Source organism: Stegastes partitus, unplaced genomic scaffold (assembly GCF_000690725.1).
Source record: "Stegastes partitus isolate 25-593 unplaced genomic scaffold, Stegastes_partitus-1.0.2 Scaffold207, whole genome shotgun sequence".
NCBI lineage: Eukaryota > Metazoa > Chordata > Actinopteri > Pomacentridae > Stegastes > Stegastes partitus.
This window is the reverse complement of record NW_007577938.1, coordinates 158,510-171,757: the sequence shown is the minus strand read 5'-3', so window position 1 is coordinate 171,757 and position 13,248 is coordinate 158,510. Positions and strand designations below refer to the sequence as shown.

The 13,248-nt window shown below is 44.0% G+C and overlaps 1 protein-coding gene across 1 annotated transcript in view; it reads left to right on the top strand.

Moving 5' to 3' along the window:
• LOC103356520 (neuronal acetylcholine receptor subunit alpha-7-like) overlaps positions 1–8,586 on the top strand; it is a 16,874-nt gene extending 8,288 nt beyond the window's left edge. Inside the window, exons 3-10 of the mRNA XM_008280689.1 lie at positions 579–623; positions 2,287–2,396; positions 2,480–2,559; positions 2,775–2,942; positions 4,484–4,678; positions 5,117–5,203; positions 5,316–5,425; positions 7,708–8,586. Coding sequence (XP_008278911.1) covers positions 579–623; positions 2,287–2,396; positions 2,480–2,559; positions 2,775–2,942; positions 4,484–4,678; positions 5,117–5,203; positions 5,316–5,425; positions 7,708–8,586 — 1,674 coding nt within the window. The remainder of the gene's footprint in view (positions 1–578; positions 624–2,286; positions 2,397–2,479; positions 2,560–2,774; positions 2,943–4,483; positions 4,679–5,116; positions 5,204–5,315; positions 5,426–7,707) is intronic.
• Positions 8,587–13,248: the final 4,662 nt, after the last annotated feature.

Below are 13,248 nucleotides of genomic sequence, written 5' to 3'. Positions count from 1 at the left end.
GCTGACACTGAACCACAAGCAGGAATAATTAAACCTGAGCAGCTTTGGAGAAACAGATGTGCATAAAAAAATCACCAGAATTATGAGAGATTAAGTGAGATCAGGACTCCTGATCAGTGTTTCACCAAAACGTTGAAATGAAATCTACACTGAATTTTATGAGTCATATATTTTAAAGTAGGCGTCATCTGTTCATTCCTTCTGTCTTTTATCTGTTTTATTATGTTTGATGATTGCTGTCCTCATTTTTGTTGGTTAAAAAACATTTTTTTTAACACTTTTATGCAAGAAAATGAAGCAAAAATTAAATATTTGCTTTTGCACCAGAAGCGGGAGGAGAAACCAAACCTTATCAGCTCTTACAGCCTGATTCAACCAAACAAAGGTGCATTAAAATTCACCAGAATTAAGGGAATGAAGGTGTTTTATGTTGAGCGTTTCCTGGGGGAGGACTCCCAGCTCCCCGTCTAATCTGTTCCTCCCTCCTGGTGTTCAAACGCAGTCCCAGTGTTTTGCTTCAAGACAGTAAAATATGAAGTTACAACATTTATTTGCTCATTTGTTTTGTGTCGCGCCAGGATGAGAAGAACCAGATCCTGACCACCAACGCCTGGCTGCAGATGGTGAGTGGAACAGATAACATTCATATTGTGCTATCGATCCTGGCCCTGGGAACCCGACCGCCGCAGGATTATGCAGAGCGCCGCTGCAGAGACGCTTTCATGCTGATGTGCAGCTCAGCCCAGTGACGGCTTCTTCCTGCTGCCCCGAACTTGACCCTCTGGTGACTTTCATTAGGACTGTATGAATCCAGGCCAAAGCTATTAGTCCCACGTCCACTCAGGTTTACTTTACAGCCACGAATCACCAATAACAATTAGGCCTGAAAGGACTTAAGATAACGACCAAAGAAATATGTTTAGCTGGAATCAACATGTGACAGAAGATGTGTGTACAGGAGAAATGAAAATACAGTCAAATTAGAAGAGGAAAATAGTTTGTTTCCTTTTTATTTTACATATTTTCCCCCATAGTTTTGAAATACACAAAATAAAATTAATACAATTACAGAAACAGGCTGTGAATTTACACGTCTGATGAAAAATAGCTTGAATAATCTTTTTTTTTTTAAGAAAATTGAATTATTGCAAATTGAAAGTAGTTTTTGCAACAGAATATTTTATATTTTCTTGCATTACATGATACCATTCAGTTGCATTTATGTTTAATTTCATCGTTTTATACGTGCAAATATCCTTCATCACATTAAAAATAGACATTATTCAAAATTAAGGTAAGACGATATGTTTTAATAATGGAAAACTTATTGTTTTTTATTATTTTATGGTAGTGTTTGGTACTTAGCTGTTGAAATATTACAGTTTTCTAAAACATTTTTTACAGTGTAGAGTATCCCAGGCATCATCTATCTATGAATCTACATAATTTTATATTTGTGATTTTACATATATATTATTATTATTATATATATATTTTTTTTACATTATAGGTAATTTCATTGTTGGTACAGGCTTGAAAATGTAGAAAATTGCTATTTTTGACTGTTATTTTTTGTTATTTTACAGTATTTCTGGCACTCCAGCTGCTGAAATACTACTTTTAAAAAAAAAAAAAAAACTTTTTTTATACCATGTAGAGTAGCCCAGGTATTATCTATTTATTAAGCTATATAATTTATTTATATTTGTGATTTTACATGTATATTGTTACTTTTTTTATATTATAGGTAATTTAATTGTTGGTACAGGCTTGAAAATGTAGAAAATTACAATTTTTTGACTGTTATTTTTGTTATTTTACAGTATTTCTGGGGCTCCAGCAGCTTGAATATTACATTTTTATTTTTTTTTCTTTTCTGTGTAGAGTAGCCCAGACATTATCCATCTACTAATCTATATTTCATTTTTATATTCGGGATTTTACGATTATTATTTGTAATTTAATTGTTGGTACTGGCTTGAAAATGTAGAAATTATTTGTTGTTTGAGACAGTTATTTTATGTTATGTTACAGTATTTCTGGGGCTCCAGCTGCTGTAATCTATCTATCTATCTATCTATCTATCTATCTATCTATCTATCTATCTATCTATCTACAGGCTTGAAAATGTACTACTCTTTAAAAAATTACTACTTTTGACTGTTATTTTTTGTTATTTTACAGTATTTCTGGCACTCCAGTTGCTGTAATGTTACATTTTTTTGTACCAAGTGTGCGTCTGTACGTGTTCACATGTAAAACCCGAGCGTCTCTTGTGTCTCCCAGCAGTGGTACGACCACTACCTCCAGTGGAACCAGTCCGAGTATCCCGGAGTCAAGAACCTGCGTTTCACTCCCGACCAGGTCTGGACTCCTGACATATTGCTTTACAACAGGTGTGTGACGTACAAACACACAGGTACGCAACCGGCAGCCACGCTCGCCTCTAAACCGTCCTGTTTGTGTTTGTGTCGTTTAGCGCTCACGATAAGTTCGACGCCACCTTCAAGACCAACGTCCTGGTCAACTCCAGCGGCTTCTGTGAGTATCTGCCTCCAGGTACGTTCCACCGGGCCTCAGAACCGCACACGAAAGCAGCAAATCAATTCTCCAAAATGTTCATTGCGATCACATAATTTCATTCTCCCCTGCCTCCAGACGGATGCACCGAGCAGCAGCTTTTAATCAGCTCCCCCCTCCCTCGTCACATCTCGGGATAATTTGCTTTCCCTTTCACTGTAAACTACTCTCCTTGTTGTTTCGTGCGTTTCCAGGGATATTTGTCAGCACTTGCAGCGTGGACGTGCGGTGGTTTCCGTTTGACATTCAGCGCTGCGAGCTGAAGTTCGGCTCGTGGACGTTTGACGGCTGGCTGCTGGACATCCAGATGAAGGAGGCAGACGTGTCGGGGTACATGCCCAACGGAGAGTGGGACCTGCTGGGTACGATTGGCTGTCAGAACCCTGGATGACAGACTGCGTTGCTTAGTAACAGCGCCGTGTTGCGATATGGTACACATTCCCACAGCGTAATTGGGGAAAACAGTTTTGTAATTTAATGTAATTTCTGCAGAAACAGTCCTTGATTTTATTTATTTATAAAACTCAGATCTGTCTTCTCTCTGCCTCAGCTTCGTTCGATAGCATGTTTTAACGATGCCGGTCTTTTCTTTTTCGTCTTTTCACGGCACAGAATACAAATCATTACTTATATTGACTTCTTTATGGTGAACAACAGACGTGAGTAAACCACTTAAATGTTAAGAGATTCAAAACTGCATCAGCTCTCAGCGGCCGCATTGTTTCTTGGTTCAGCAGTCGAGTGTTTCCTCCTATGAAACAATCGAAAACGAATACTTAAGAAGGACTTTGTTCAAAATACAAGCCCTGCAGTAGAAACCCAATGCAACAAAAGTGAATCAGCCTCACTGCATGAACATGTTTGGGATGAGTCCATCTGCATGTCTGCATCAAAGCTCCACATGAAAACAACTGCAAGAGGAACTGAAAAGTCTGACTGAGAGATGATTAAGGATACAGGAAGATCAGTGAACAACTAGGAATCAGTGGAAACACAGTGTGAGCAGTGATCAGGAGGTCTAGAAGGAGCCACAGTAGCACCGATCAGGGCTGCAGTGGTCGTCCTCGTGAACTACTTTCACTATGTAGCTGTGAAAAACAGACAGCAGCTGCTTTAAACTTGGCACAGGGGTCATCAATGGAAATTAAAATTCTGTGACAGCCCAGACAGCGCGAAGGTCGATGGACAATGTTAGCCTCCGTGGACGACATCCAAGAAGAACACCCTTGCTCGCCCTTTGGCACAAGATTCGACTTTGATAGAGAGCTTTAAAAGAAGCCCTATTAAACTTTGGAGAACATTCTCTGGTCAGATGAAGATCAATGTGTTGGGCTCAGATGGAGTCCAGATGTTTGGTGTGAACCTGACCAGGACCACCACAGTGGATGCATCGTCCTGACAGTGAAGCACGGAGGTGGCAGTATCATGATATGGGGCTGCATGAGGGCAGAAGGTGTTGATGACATTTATAGATGAATGTCTGAGGATAAACCAAGATGACTCCCAGTCTGCAGAAGCTGGAAGAAGAGGAATATTCCAGCAGGAGAACCATCCAAAGCTCTAAATCACAGAAGAGTTTCTAAAGAATAAAAACTGTCACCAAGTTTGGTGCCTGACTTGAATCCAATAAAACACCTTTGGGGTATTTTAAAAGGGAAAAGACAGAAAGGCAAGAAACTGCAAAAAAAAAAAAAAAAAAAAGGTCTGTAAAGGATGACAGAACATCCCTCTGAGAGAAGAAGGGGAAGGTTGTCGTCAAAAGTAAAGGTATAGAAATAGAATAAAAGGTTTAAATCTCTAAAGGTTTGTTGCATTGAGCTCCTACTCTAAGGCCTGTATTACCTGTTGTGTGTTGTGTTTTCTGAGTCATATATTACATTCCTGCTGTGTCTCGTCCTCTCAGAGGTCCCTGGAGGTCGACACGAGGTCTTCTACGACTGCTGTGCCGAGCCTTATCCCGACATTACGTTTGTGGTGACGCTTCGAAGGCGAACGCTGTTCTACGCTCTGAACCTGCTCATCCCCTGTGTGCTGCTGTCCTCCATGACCCTGGTGGTCTTCCTGCTTCCCGCCAACTCCGGGGAGAAAATCAGCCTGGGTGAGGAATAATAAGAGGGGACTGTAGGACAATAACGAGGGGGCACGCTTGAGAAAACAGAAAAAAACACAAGAGCTACATCTGCTACTGGCTTATGAGATAAAATATGTTTTCTAGCCACATTTTCCTGGTTGCGAGAGCTTATTCCACTCCAGTGTTTCTCTTGCAATCTCTCTCTGTTAACATTAGCGGGAAGCTCTCAGTCAGAGCTTTTGTACGGCGTCAGGAGACACGAGAGGCAGAAAAAGGCGGGAGGGAAGATGAGAACGAGTGAAATCGAATAAGTTTTTCCGAGGAGTGTCAGTAAGACGGATGGTTGTGGCGAAGGAGTCAAGTGCAGCATACCAACTATCCTGTTCCACTAAGTGTAACTCATGTACTTTGTTCTCTAAAGGCTTCTGTCTTCCCGTCTCCCCGGTGTCTTGTGTCTGCCTGCAGGCATCACCGTTCTGCTTTCTCTGACTGTCTTCATGCTGATGGTTGCAGAGATTATGCCCGCCACTTCAGATTCGGTGCCTCTGATTGGTCAGTTGTTGGTTTTTTTCTTCCCGTGCATGCCTCTGTATGTGGGTTGCCGACGCTGCTCGTAGCATACAGATTGTCAACGCAGCCTCGTGTGTGTGTGTGTGTGCCTCAGGACAGTACTTTGCCAGCACGATGGTGATTGTGGGGATGTCGGTGGTGGCTACGGTCATCGTCCTCCAGTTCCACCACCACAACCCCAACAGTGGACACATGCCGCGATGGGTGAGTTGGAATCTGCAGATGGAGCGCTTTTCTAAACATCATAGAAGCCATGCAGTCCCCAATGCTTCAGTAAGGAGGAACTGCACTGATGGGGAGTTCCAATTCAAAACTCACAAGTCTTGAGGTGTGAAAGGTGGTTCTGAGTACAGTCGTGACTGGATAATCCAACCCTGAACCATCTGAAAACCTTGCTATCCGACAGGTTTTTAGGAACAACGAAGCATTAAAACATCCTTAACATACCGACAGCCTTGGATTCTGACTCCGACATGACATTTTATGTCACCAATCAGGATAACGGCGTATTATCTGACTGAACAATCCCACAGATTGGCTACGTTCACACTGCAGGACTTAATGCTACATTCAGATTTTTTTGTGAGTTCCTTCACATTTCCAGTTAAATGCGACTTGTATGTGATCTGCTGTGTGAACTTCATACGACCCAAAAGTGTCCCGCATGCGCAGAAGAGGACACAACGACGTCACACACAGCGAGCGTGCTCAGTGTTTACAGAAGTAAATATGGATGGTAACGGTGGAGCGTATCTGCTGCTCCCTCACCGCCGCTGATGCTGGAAACAGAAGTGTGAGCGCTAACTAAACTAGCATCAGCAGCCAAGTACTGCCTGTGTGTTCTGGACACTTCCACCCCGTCGGAGCGCTCCCCTGGGGTGGACGTGTCCCCCGACAAATATCCAAATATTCAGATATTCATCATTAATTGGGCCCAGAAAGTGCTATTGGGACCAGCCATACTAGTTATTATAACAACTATAAACAATGAATATTTACAACAAATGAGCCTTCAAGCACCAAGCCCTCCTCGTATCTCGACCTCCGTCTTGACAATCCGACATAAAAGAAGGTTTTACATTTAGTGTTGGATTATCGAGTCACAACTGTGCCTGATAAGTGGTCTGATACGCTATTTCCTCTGTACACGGCTGGTTTACAAATCTTACTTCACACTCAACAACACTCAAAAAAAAAGCTCAAATATTAGCTGAGCATTGTTGCACTGCCCAGAGCTATTTATAGAGGAGACTAAATAACCTCTCTACAAGTGCAGCTCCTCAGAACATAACTCAACAGTCCACCTGCGTCTCCAGAATAACGGACTCTCCTTTAATGTCCACATTCTGGACAGATAGTTTGAGAGAGGAGTTAAGTGGCCCTGCCTGGCCAATACAAAAGAGCGTTTATTTCACAGTATTTACAGCTCAGTCTAGTTCGACCTATCGGCATTCAAGTCTCCGAGACTCCTGCAAAACACACGTCACGATTCAGTCGAGTTGTATTTTTCTGCACACGTCAGTCCGAGTAAAAGCCTTCTGATTTCTTTCTTCTCTTCCACAATAATAACAATTACAATAATGTTCCTCAGCATGAATAAAAAGGTGGATCTATTAGTTTTAGGCGCAACCAGCTTGTAGGAACAATCGCTAGTGACTTCTATAATCAGAAAGGATCAGATCTCTGCAGAGGGAAGTTTTACAGAAAATTAACTGCAATAGACAAAAGATATTTTTCTGCTTCATAGCACACGCTGCGAAGCAAATGTAATGCTGGGATTAATTCTCGGTCTCGTTGAGACAATGCTCAGGTGACTTTCAGGGTTTATTGTAAAAAAAAAAAAAGTTCAGAATTTTCATTTGGAAAAATACTGATCACAATGATTTTGAAGGTCCTATTAAATGAAAATTGTACTGAAACCTTCACAGAAGTTAAAATACTCACCTATTCCGTTTTAACAAAATAAAAGCTTCTCATTCAACACCTGACTTATCTGACCTGCTGTATCCAGAACAAAAGTACAAAATGAGTAGCACCTCAATCGAGCGTCAAACACTTTCATTCTTGGCTTGAACCCAAAAGAGAATTCTCTATGCGGTTCTGAGCACAGAGACACACGTGGGCGAGCTGCACAATGCACAAAGGCTGCAACCGAATTACAGGCTGGCAGCGTTTTAAAACACAGGTGTACAGATGGATGTGGCTCAGTTCGAGGTGCACTGCGGTGCTGGTCATAGAAACACATAGAAACGTATATAAAGAACTGAAAAAGGTAGAACGAGTGTCACACTTGGGTTGTAAAAAAGCCACTTTGGGGTTCGAATAAATGTTTGGAACTCTCCATCAGTCAGTTAGAACCAAGGAGCCTCTAGAATGAAGATGAAACGTCTTCAGTTATAGTGTTTGGGGTCAACATGTGCTCATCTGATGTGTGTTTATGAGTGAAAATGTGACTCCGAGCACTTTTACTTTCTGTTTGTGTCCAGGTGCACTTGGTTCTGCTACAGTGGGTTCCTTGGTTCCTGCGCATGAAGCGTCCGGGCGAAGGAGCTGAGCCGACTCTCTCCAACAGCCAGGTGGACTCTCAGAGCAAGACCCTGTCCTCTCCCACCACCACCACCACCACCACCGCCACCATCCCCACCCCGGCGCCCTCCATCCTGCCCCAGGGCCTCGGCTCCCTGCAGGCCAGCCTGGTGCAGCTCAACCACCCTCTGGCGCACATGTTGCCCCACCGGCCCAACGCCCAGGCCGTCATCCTCCCGAACGCCGGCCACAGAGACCCCAGCCCCAATCCTCACCCCCAGCCCAACGGTCACCTGCCTTACATGGGCTTCCAGACCTTCCAGACCACTGCAGAACTGGAACCAGTGCAGAGGTGCAGAGCCACCAGTCACGGGAGGAGTAACAGTGGACTAGTTGGAGGTGAAGGCGAGGTAGCGGCAGCAGCAGGAGGTCCAGTCGGAGATACACCAATGCACCACCACCACCTCCCGTCTTCAAAGTTTGGGAGCCCACCGCCGGAGCCTCCAGTGTGCCCGGACCCCGACCCATCAACGTCCGGACCCTGCGGCTCGGAGGTCGGGGTCGGGAGATCGGCCGCCGTGTGTTCCCACAGTGGGACGATCCGATCGGTGGCGGTGGACAACCAGCTGCAGGCTCTTCTGGCCGAGGTCCAGTATCTAGTCGAGCGAGTTCGTGAGCAGGACCGGCAGCTGAGTCTGGCTGAGCAGTGGCAGTTCGCCGCGGCCGTCATCGACCGCCTCTGCCTGGTGGGATTCAGCGTTTTCAACATCATCTGCACCATCGCGATCCTCATGGCTGCACCCAACTTTGGAGAAGCGCTGTCAAAAGACTTCCTCTGAGAGGCAACAACAACAAACAGAGATTGGAGAGCGTGGGAGGTGTTGAGAGATAAGGAAGCACAACTGTTGTCAATGACACTGAGGCAGAGAACAGCAAATATTTCCTATTTATAGGCCGGAGTGGACTGTGGCACACATCGGGAGGACTGTGATTCAGAAACTTTTTTTTTTTTTCCTGATACACTCGATCATCCTCACACGTTCTTACAGCGTTTCATTGATGTTTTAGTAATGGGTTGTGGTTTAACTGACCAAATCATTGGAGAATCGTTATTTTTAAGCCCAACATCAGCAGCAGACGTGAGTAAACCACTGTGTAATGCCACTTAAATCAAAAGTACTTGGATTACTTCTCAACAGTAGGGTGCTTGTTCTCATGTTAATCTAAAAAAACAACAGTTTAGATTTACTATATCTAAAACACGTGGCCCCACAGTAGGAACTCAATCCGACAAAAATGACTACACCTGAATCCTTCATTACTTTTTCAATACTTTCTAGATACCAACATTGTTCACATATCTACAGAGATGTTCTGTCATTCTTCAGAGGCTAATTATTTCAGCTGCTCTTTCCTGGAGGGGTTGTGTTGCTCTGCATCTCTCTTTAAAATACCTCAAAGGTGTTATATTGGATTTCAGGCAGATGAAATACTTGTCCAGGTTGTAGTTTTCTTTTTTGTGTGTGTGCTTTGGATGGTTCTCCTGCTGGAATGTTCCTCTTCTTCCAGTTTCTGCAGACTGGGAGTCATCTTATCAGCCAGTATTCTGGTTTATCCTCAGACATTCATCTATAAATGTCATCTTTTGCCCTCATGCAGCTCCATATCATGATGCTGCCACCTCCGTGCTTCACTGTCAGGACGATGCATCCACTGTGGTGGTCCTGGTCAGGTTCACACCAAACATCTGGACTCCATCTGAGCCCAACACATTTATCGTAATCTGACCAGAGAATGTTCTCCAACATTCATCAGGATTGTTTTCATGTTCTGTAGCACATTTTGTGCCAAAGAACAAGCAAGGGCCTTTTTTTCTTGGATGGCATCCACTGAGGTCGACATCATGCACTGTCCTTCACACTGTCTGAGCTTCACACTAACTCTGGTCTCCATTGATAACCCCTGTGCCAAGTCTAAAGCAGCTTTTGTTCACAGCTAGATAGTGAAAGTAGTTCACTGTCTGTGGAGTCATTTCAGGAGGACGACCACTGCAGCCCTGATCAGAGCTACTACGGCTCCTTCTAGACTTCCTGGTTACTGCTCACACTGGACTTCACTGATTTTTAGTTGATCTTCCTGGATCCTTTTCCATCTTTGTGGAGTCTCATAATCAGATTTTTCAGTTCCTTTGTCAGTTCTTTTCCACGTGGAGCCATGATGCAGACATACAGATGGACACAAAAGTCCAAAAGTGAGAAAGTTCTGCTGTTCTCAGCTCATTTTCTAACCATGTTCATGCAGTTAGGCTGAGTGGAAACCACAGGTGGACTCAGTTTAGTTGAGTTTCTACTTCAATTTTCAATACAGTCTTTCTAAAGTGTTTGTTTTTGGTTGTTCATAAAAGAAAACACCAATGCAGTTTTTATGAATTTCACATATAAGCGATGCTGACAGTGGCGTATTCACTTCAGTTACACACTGTGAATAAGACAAGAGCTGCAAACCGTGAATTCCAACTGTGTAAAGTGACATTACTGCCATAATGTGAAGCCGCAGGACGACGCTCAGCCGACGAGCGACTTGACAGCTGATGTGCTGCACGTCAAGCGAGAGCGGGTTTACATTCCAACAGGGTTCATTTACATTAAACCTCATTACCGTCCTGACAGCCTTCTACCCGTTTATCGGCGGTTTCTTCTGTTTTCTGTACACGTATTTAGTCACCGCTGATGTTTTTTTTCCCTTCTCTTATTAAGGTTTCATCTGTTTCTCAATTAAATTTAATTTTCATTTAATAGGACATTCAAAATCATTGTAATCACAGTTTTTTTTTTCCCCACATGAATATCCTGTTGCAGAAAAAAGAAAAATCCTTTTCGCAATAATAAACCCCAGAAAATTATCCGTGTTTCGGCTCGATGAGACTGAGGATTCATCCCAGCGTCACTCGTACAATCATGTTTGCTTCGCGGTGCGTCCTACGAAGCAGAAACATCACCGGAAAAACAAACTGGAACCTTTTCTGTCTGTTGCAGTTCATTTTCTGTAAAACTTCCCTCTGCAGAGATCTGATGGTTTCTGATTATAGATGGTTGCACCTAAAAGTAATAGATCCACTTTTTATCCATGACGAGGAACATTATTGTTATTGTGAAAGAGAAGAAAGAAAAATCGTACATACTCGGATTGACGTGTGCAAAAAAAAAACAACAACTCGACTGTGACTCTGAATGTAAATCGTGTGTTTTGCAGAAGTCTCGGAGACTTGAATGCCGATGGGTCGCGAGAGACTGAGCTGTAAATATTGTGAAATAAACGCTCTTTTGTATTCGCCAGACATGCATCAGATTCTCTATTCTGTAGCTTCTCTGAGTTTTAAAAAAAATAAAAAATGGATGCAGAGGACGGGGAAGGAGGAGAGCGAAGGGGAAGGGGAAAAAAAAAAAAAGAGCCAGAGAGGAAAAAAGGGAAGATGGAGGTAATGAAGCGCAGCAATAAAGGGGGCAGAAGGAAGGAAGAGCGATGGAAGGGAGGGCTTTGCAGAGACAGAAAGGATGCAGAGTGAAAGAGAGGTTTGGTTCAGAGGAGGGAGCAAAAAATGTGCTGAGGAAGCAAATAGGGACCAATAAAGTTTTTTAACTGATTGCTCATTAATGAGAGAGGGAGAGGAGGAGGAGGAGGAGGAGGTGAGGAGGGAATTCACTCATCCTCCTCCTCCTTCTCCTCCTGGATGCTGCTAAACTGTACTTAGCCCAGCATCTGGGGGTGACTGGACATATCTGGAGAGCCGGACCAGGGCGCCTTTATCAGGATTTATGTGATGGATGCTGGCAAACGTACCCGTTTAAAATGATCGACTATGAAATAATGCAAACACTTTATAACGATTGAATTTGGCTAATTGGTGTCTTGGCACGGCCGCTCTCGTACCTTCAGCCCCGAGGCTATTAATTTGACTTTAAACTTTTTCGTTTTTGTGGGAGAAATTCTCTGTGCTTTCCGATGGCCTACTGAACTCGTTTCGCCTGTGCAGCTGCTGAGAGATGCAGCGCAGGTAATAAATCTCCTCCTCCTCCTCCTCCTCCTCCTCCCGTCATCCACCTGCTCTGGCTCGGGCTGTTTGTTTAGAGGGGGAAACGGAGGATGCAGCAGGGTGGGAAACGTGTCTTCGGCGCCGAGGGGCCTCCGCAATCTGTGGCTGCGTCGTCGCGCCGGTCGGACACAAGCAACACAAACCCAGTCACACGTGAAGTGGGAAAGCGAAGGACCCCGCTGCGGACCTAATGCAGCAGCCGAGCTCGCTCCCGGAGCCGCCTCGCTTTCCGTCGCTTCAGTTCTCATCCACACAAACTGCTCACTTACTGCTGCCTGTGCACCGCTGTCACTCCTGCAGCTGCTCATGTGGAAGAAATAAGACAGGCAGGGCAGGGAATATAAAAGAAGAAGCAGAAGAAGGCAGCGATGGCTGAAATATTGTGGTGTAATTTAATAGATTGAGGAAATAAAAGAAAGCCGTAAATGTTTTTATAGTTCACCAGTCAGCTTTTCCTCTCAGTCTGCTTGGGGAAGCAGTAATGAATTTACTCCATTATAGGAGGAAACTGAGGAGTGGAGGGAGAACATGCAAATACCACACATACAGCCCAAATTTATTCATAGGCCTGCCAACTTTTGATTTATAGTGAATTTTTATATCACAGATAAGTTTTCTTTTTTGCTGGAAATGAGATAAACAAGTGACAAAAGCCAAAAATACTTTAAAAAAAAACAAAATTTCTACACATCCAAAATGATTCCTACTCCTTGAAACTGTTGCAAATCTTTGAGTAATTGCAGCTTCTACGCCATTCAAGGTGCTCCTGGTAATTTCTACCAGTTTGAGAGCGTTCTAATGCACTTCAAAGTGAGAACAGATGATGCAGTAGTTCAGTGAGCTGCTGTTTGGGTCCATCACTGAGAGAGAGCTGCACGTTGCTGCTGCTCATGAGAGATTTAAAGGCTATAAAGTCACATCAAGTGTTTTCAAGGTTCACAGTCTGAAGCTTCATGAAGAAGTCCAAGGAGTTCCTCACTGTGGAACATGTCAAAGGGCTGCAGGAGGACAGATGTCAGCCCTGCACTGGAAGAATGGTGGAGGCCAAGAAGAACCCAAGGACCAGCACCAAGAGCATCCTGATGAATGTGAGCAGTTCTGGTAGCAACATGTCAATCAGACACTCCAGCAGACCAACAACAAGGTTGGTCTCCATGGAGATAAGGAGGATCCACTTCTCCAGGACAAAGAAGAAAGCTGCTGCTCATCACTTCATGAACGTGGAGATGTTTGGACACAGAGAAAGGAGAAGCATTCAAGGCCAAGAGCAGCATCCTCACGGTCCAACATGGTGGTGGAACGTGATGCTTTGGGGCTGTTGTTGAGCCGACGGACCAGACAGCCTGGTCAGAGGAAACGGCTTCATGAGAACAGAGGAGAACATCAGGAGGTCTGCAGGAACACTGCT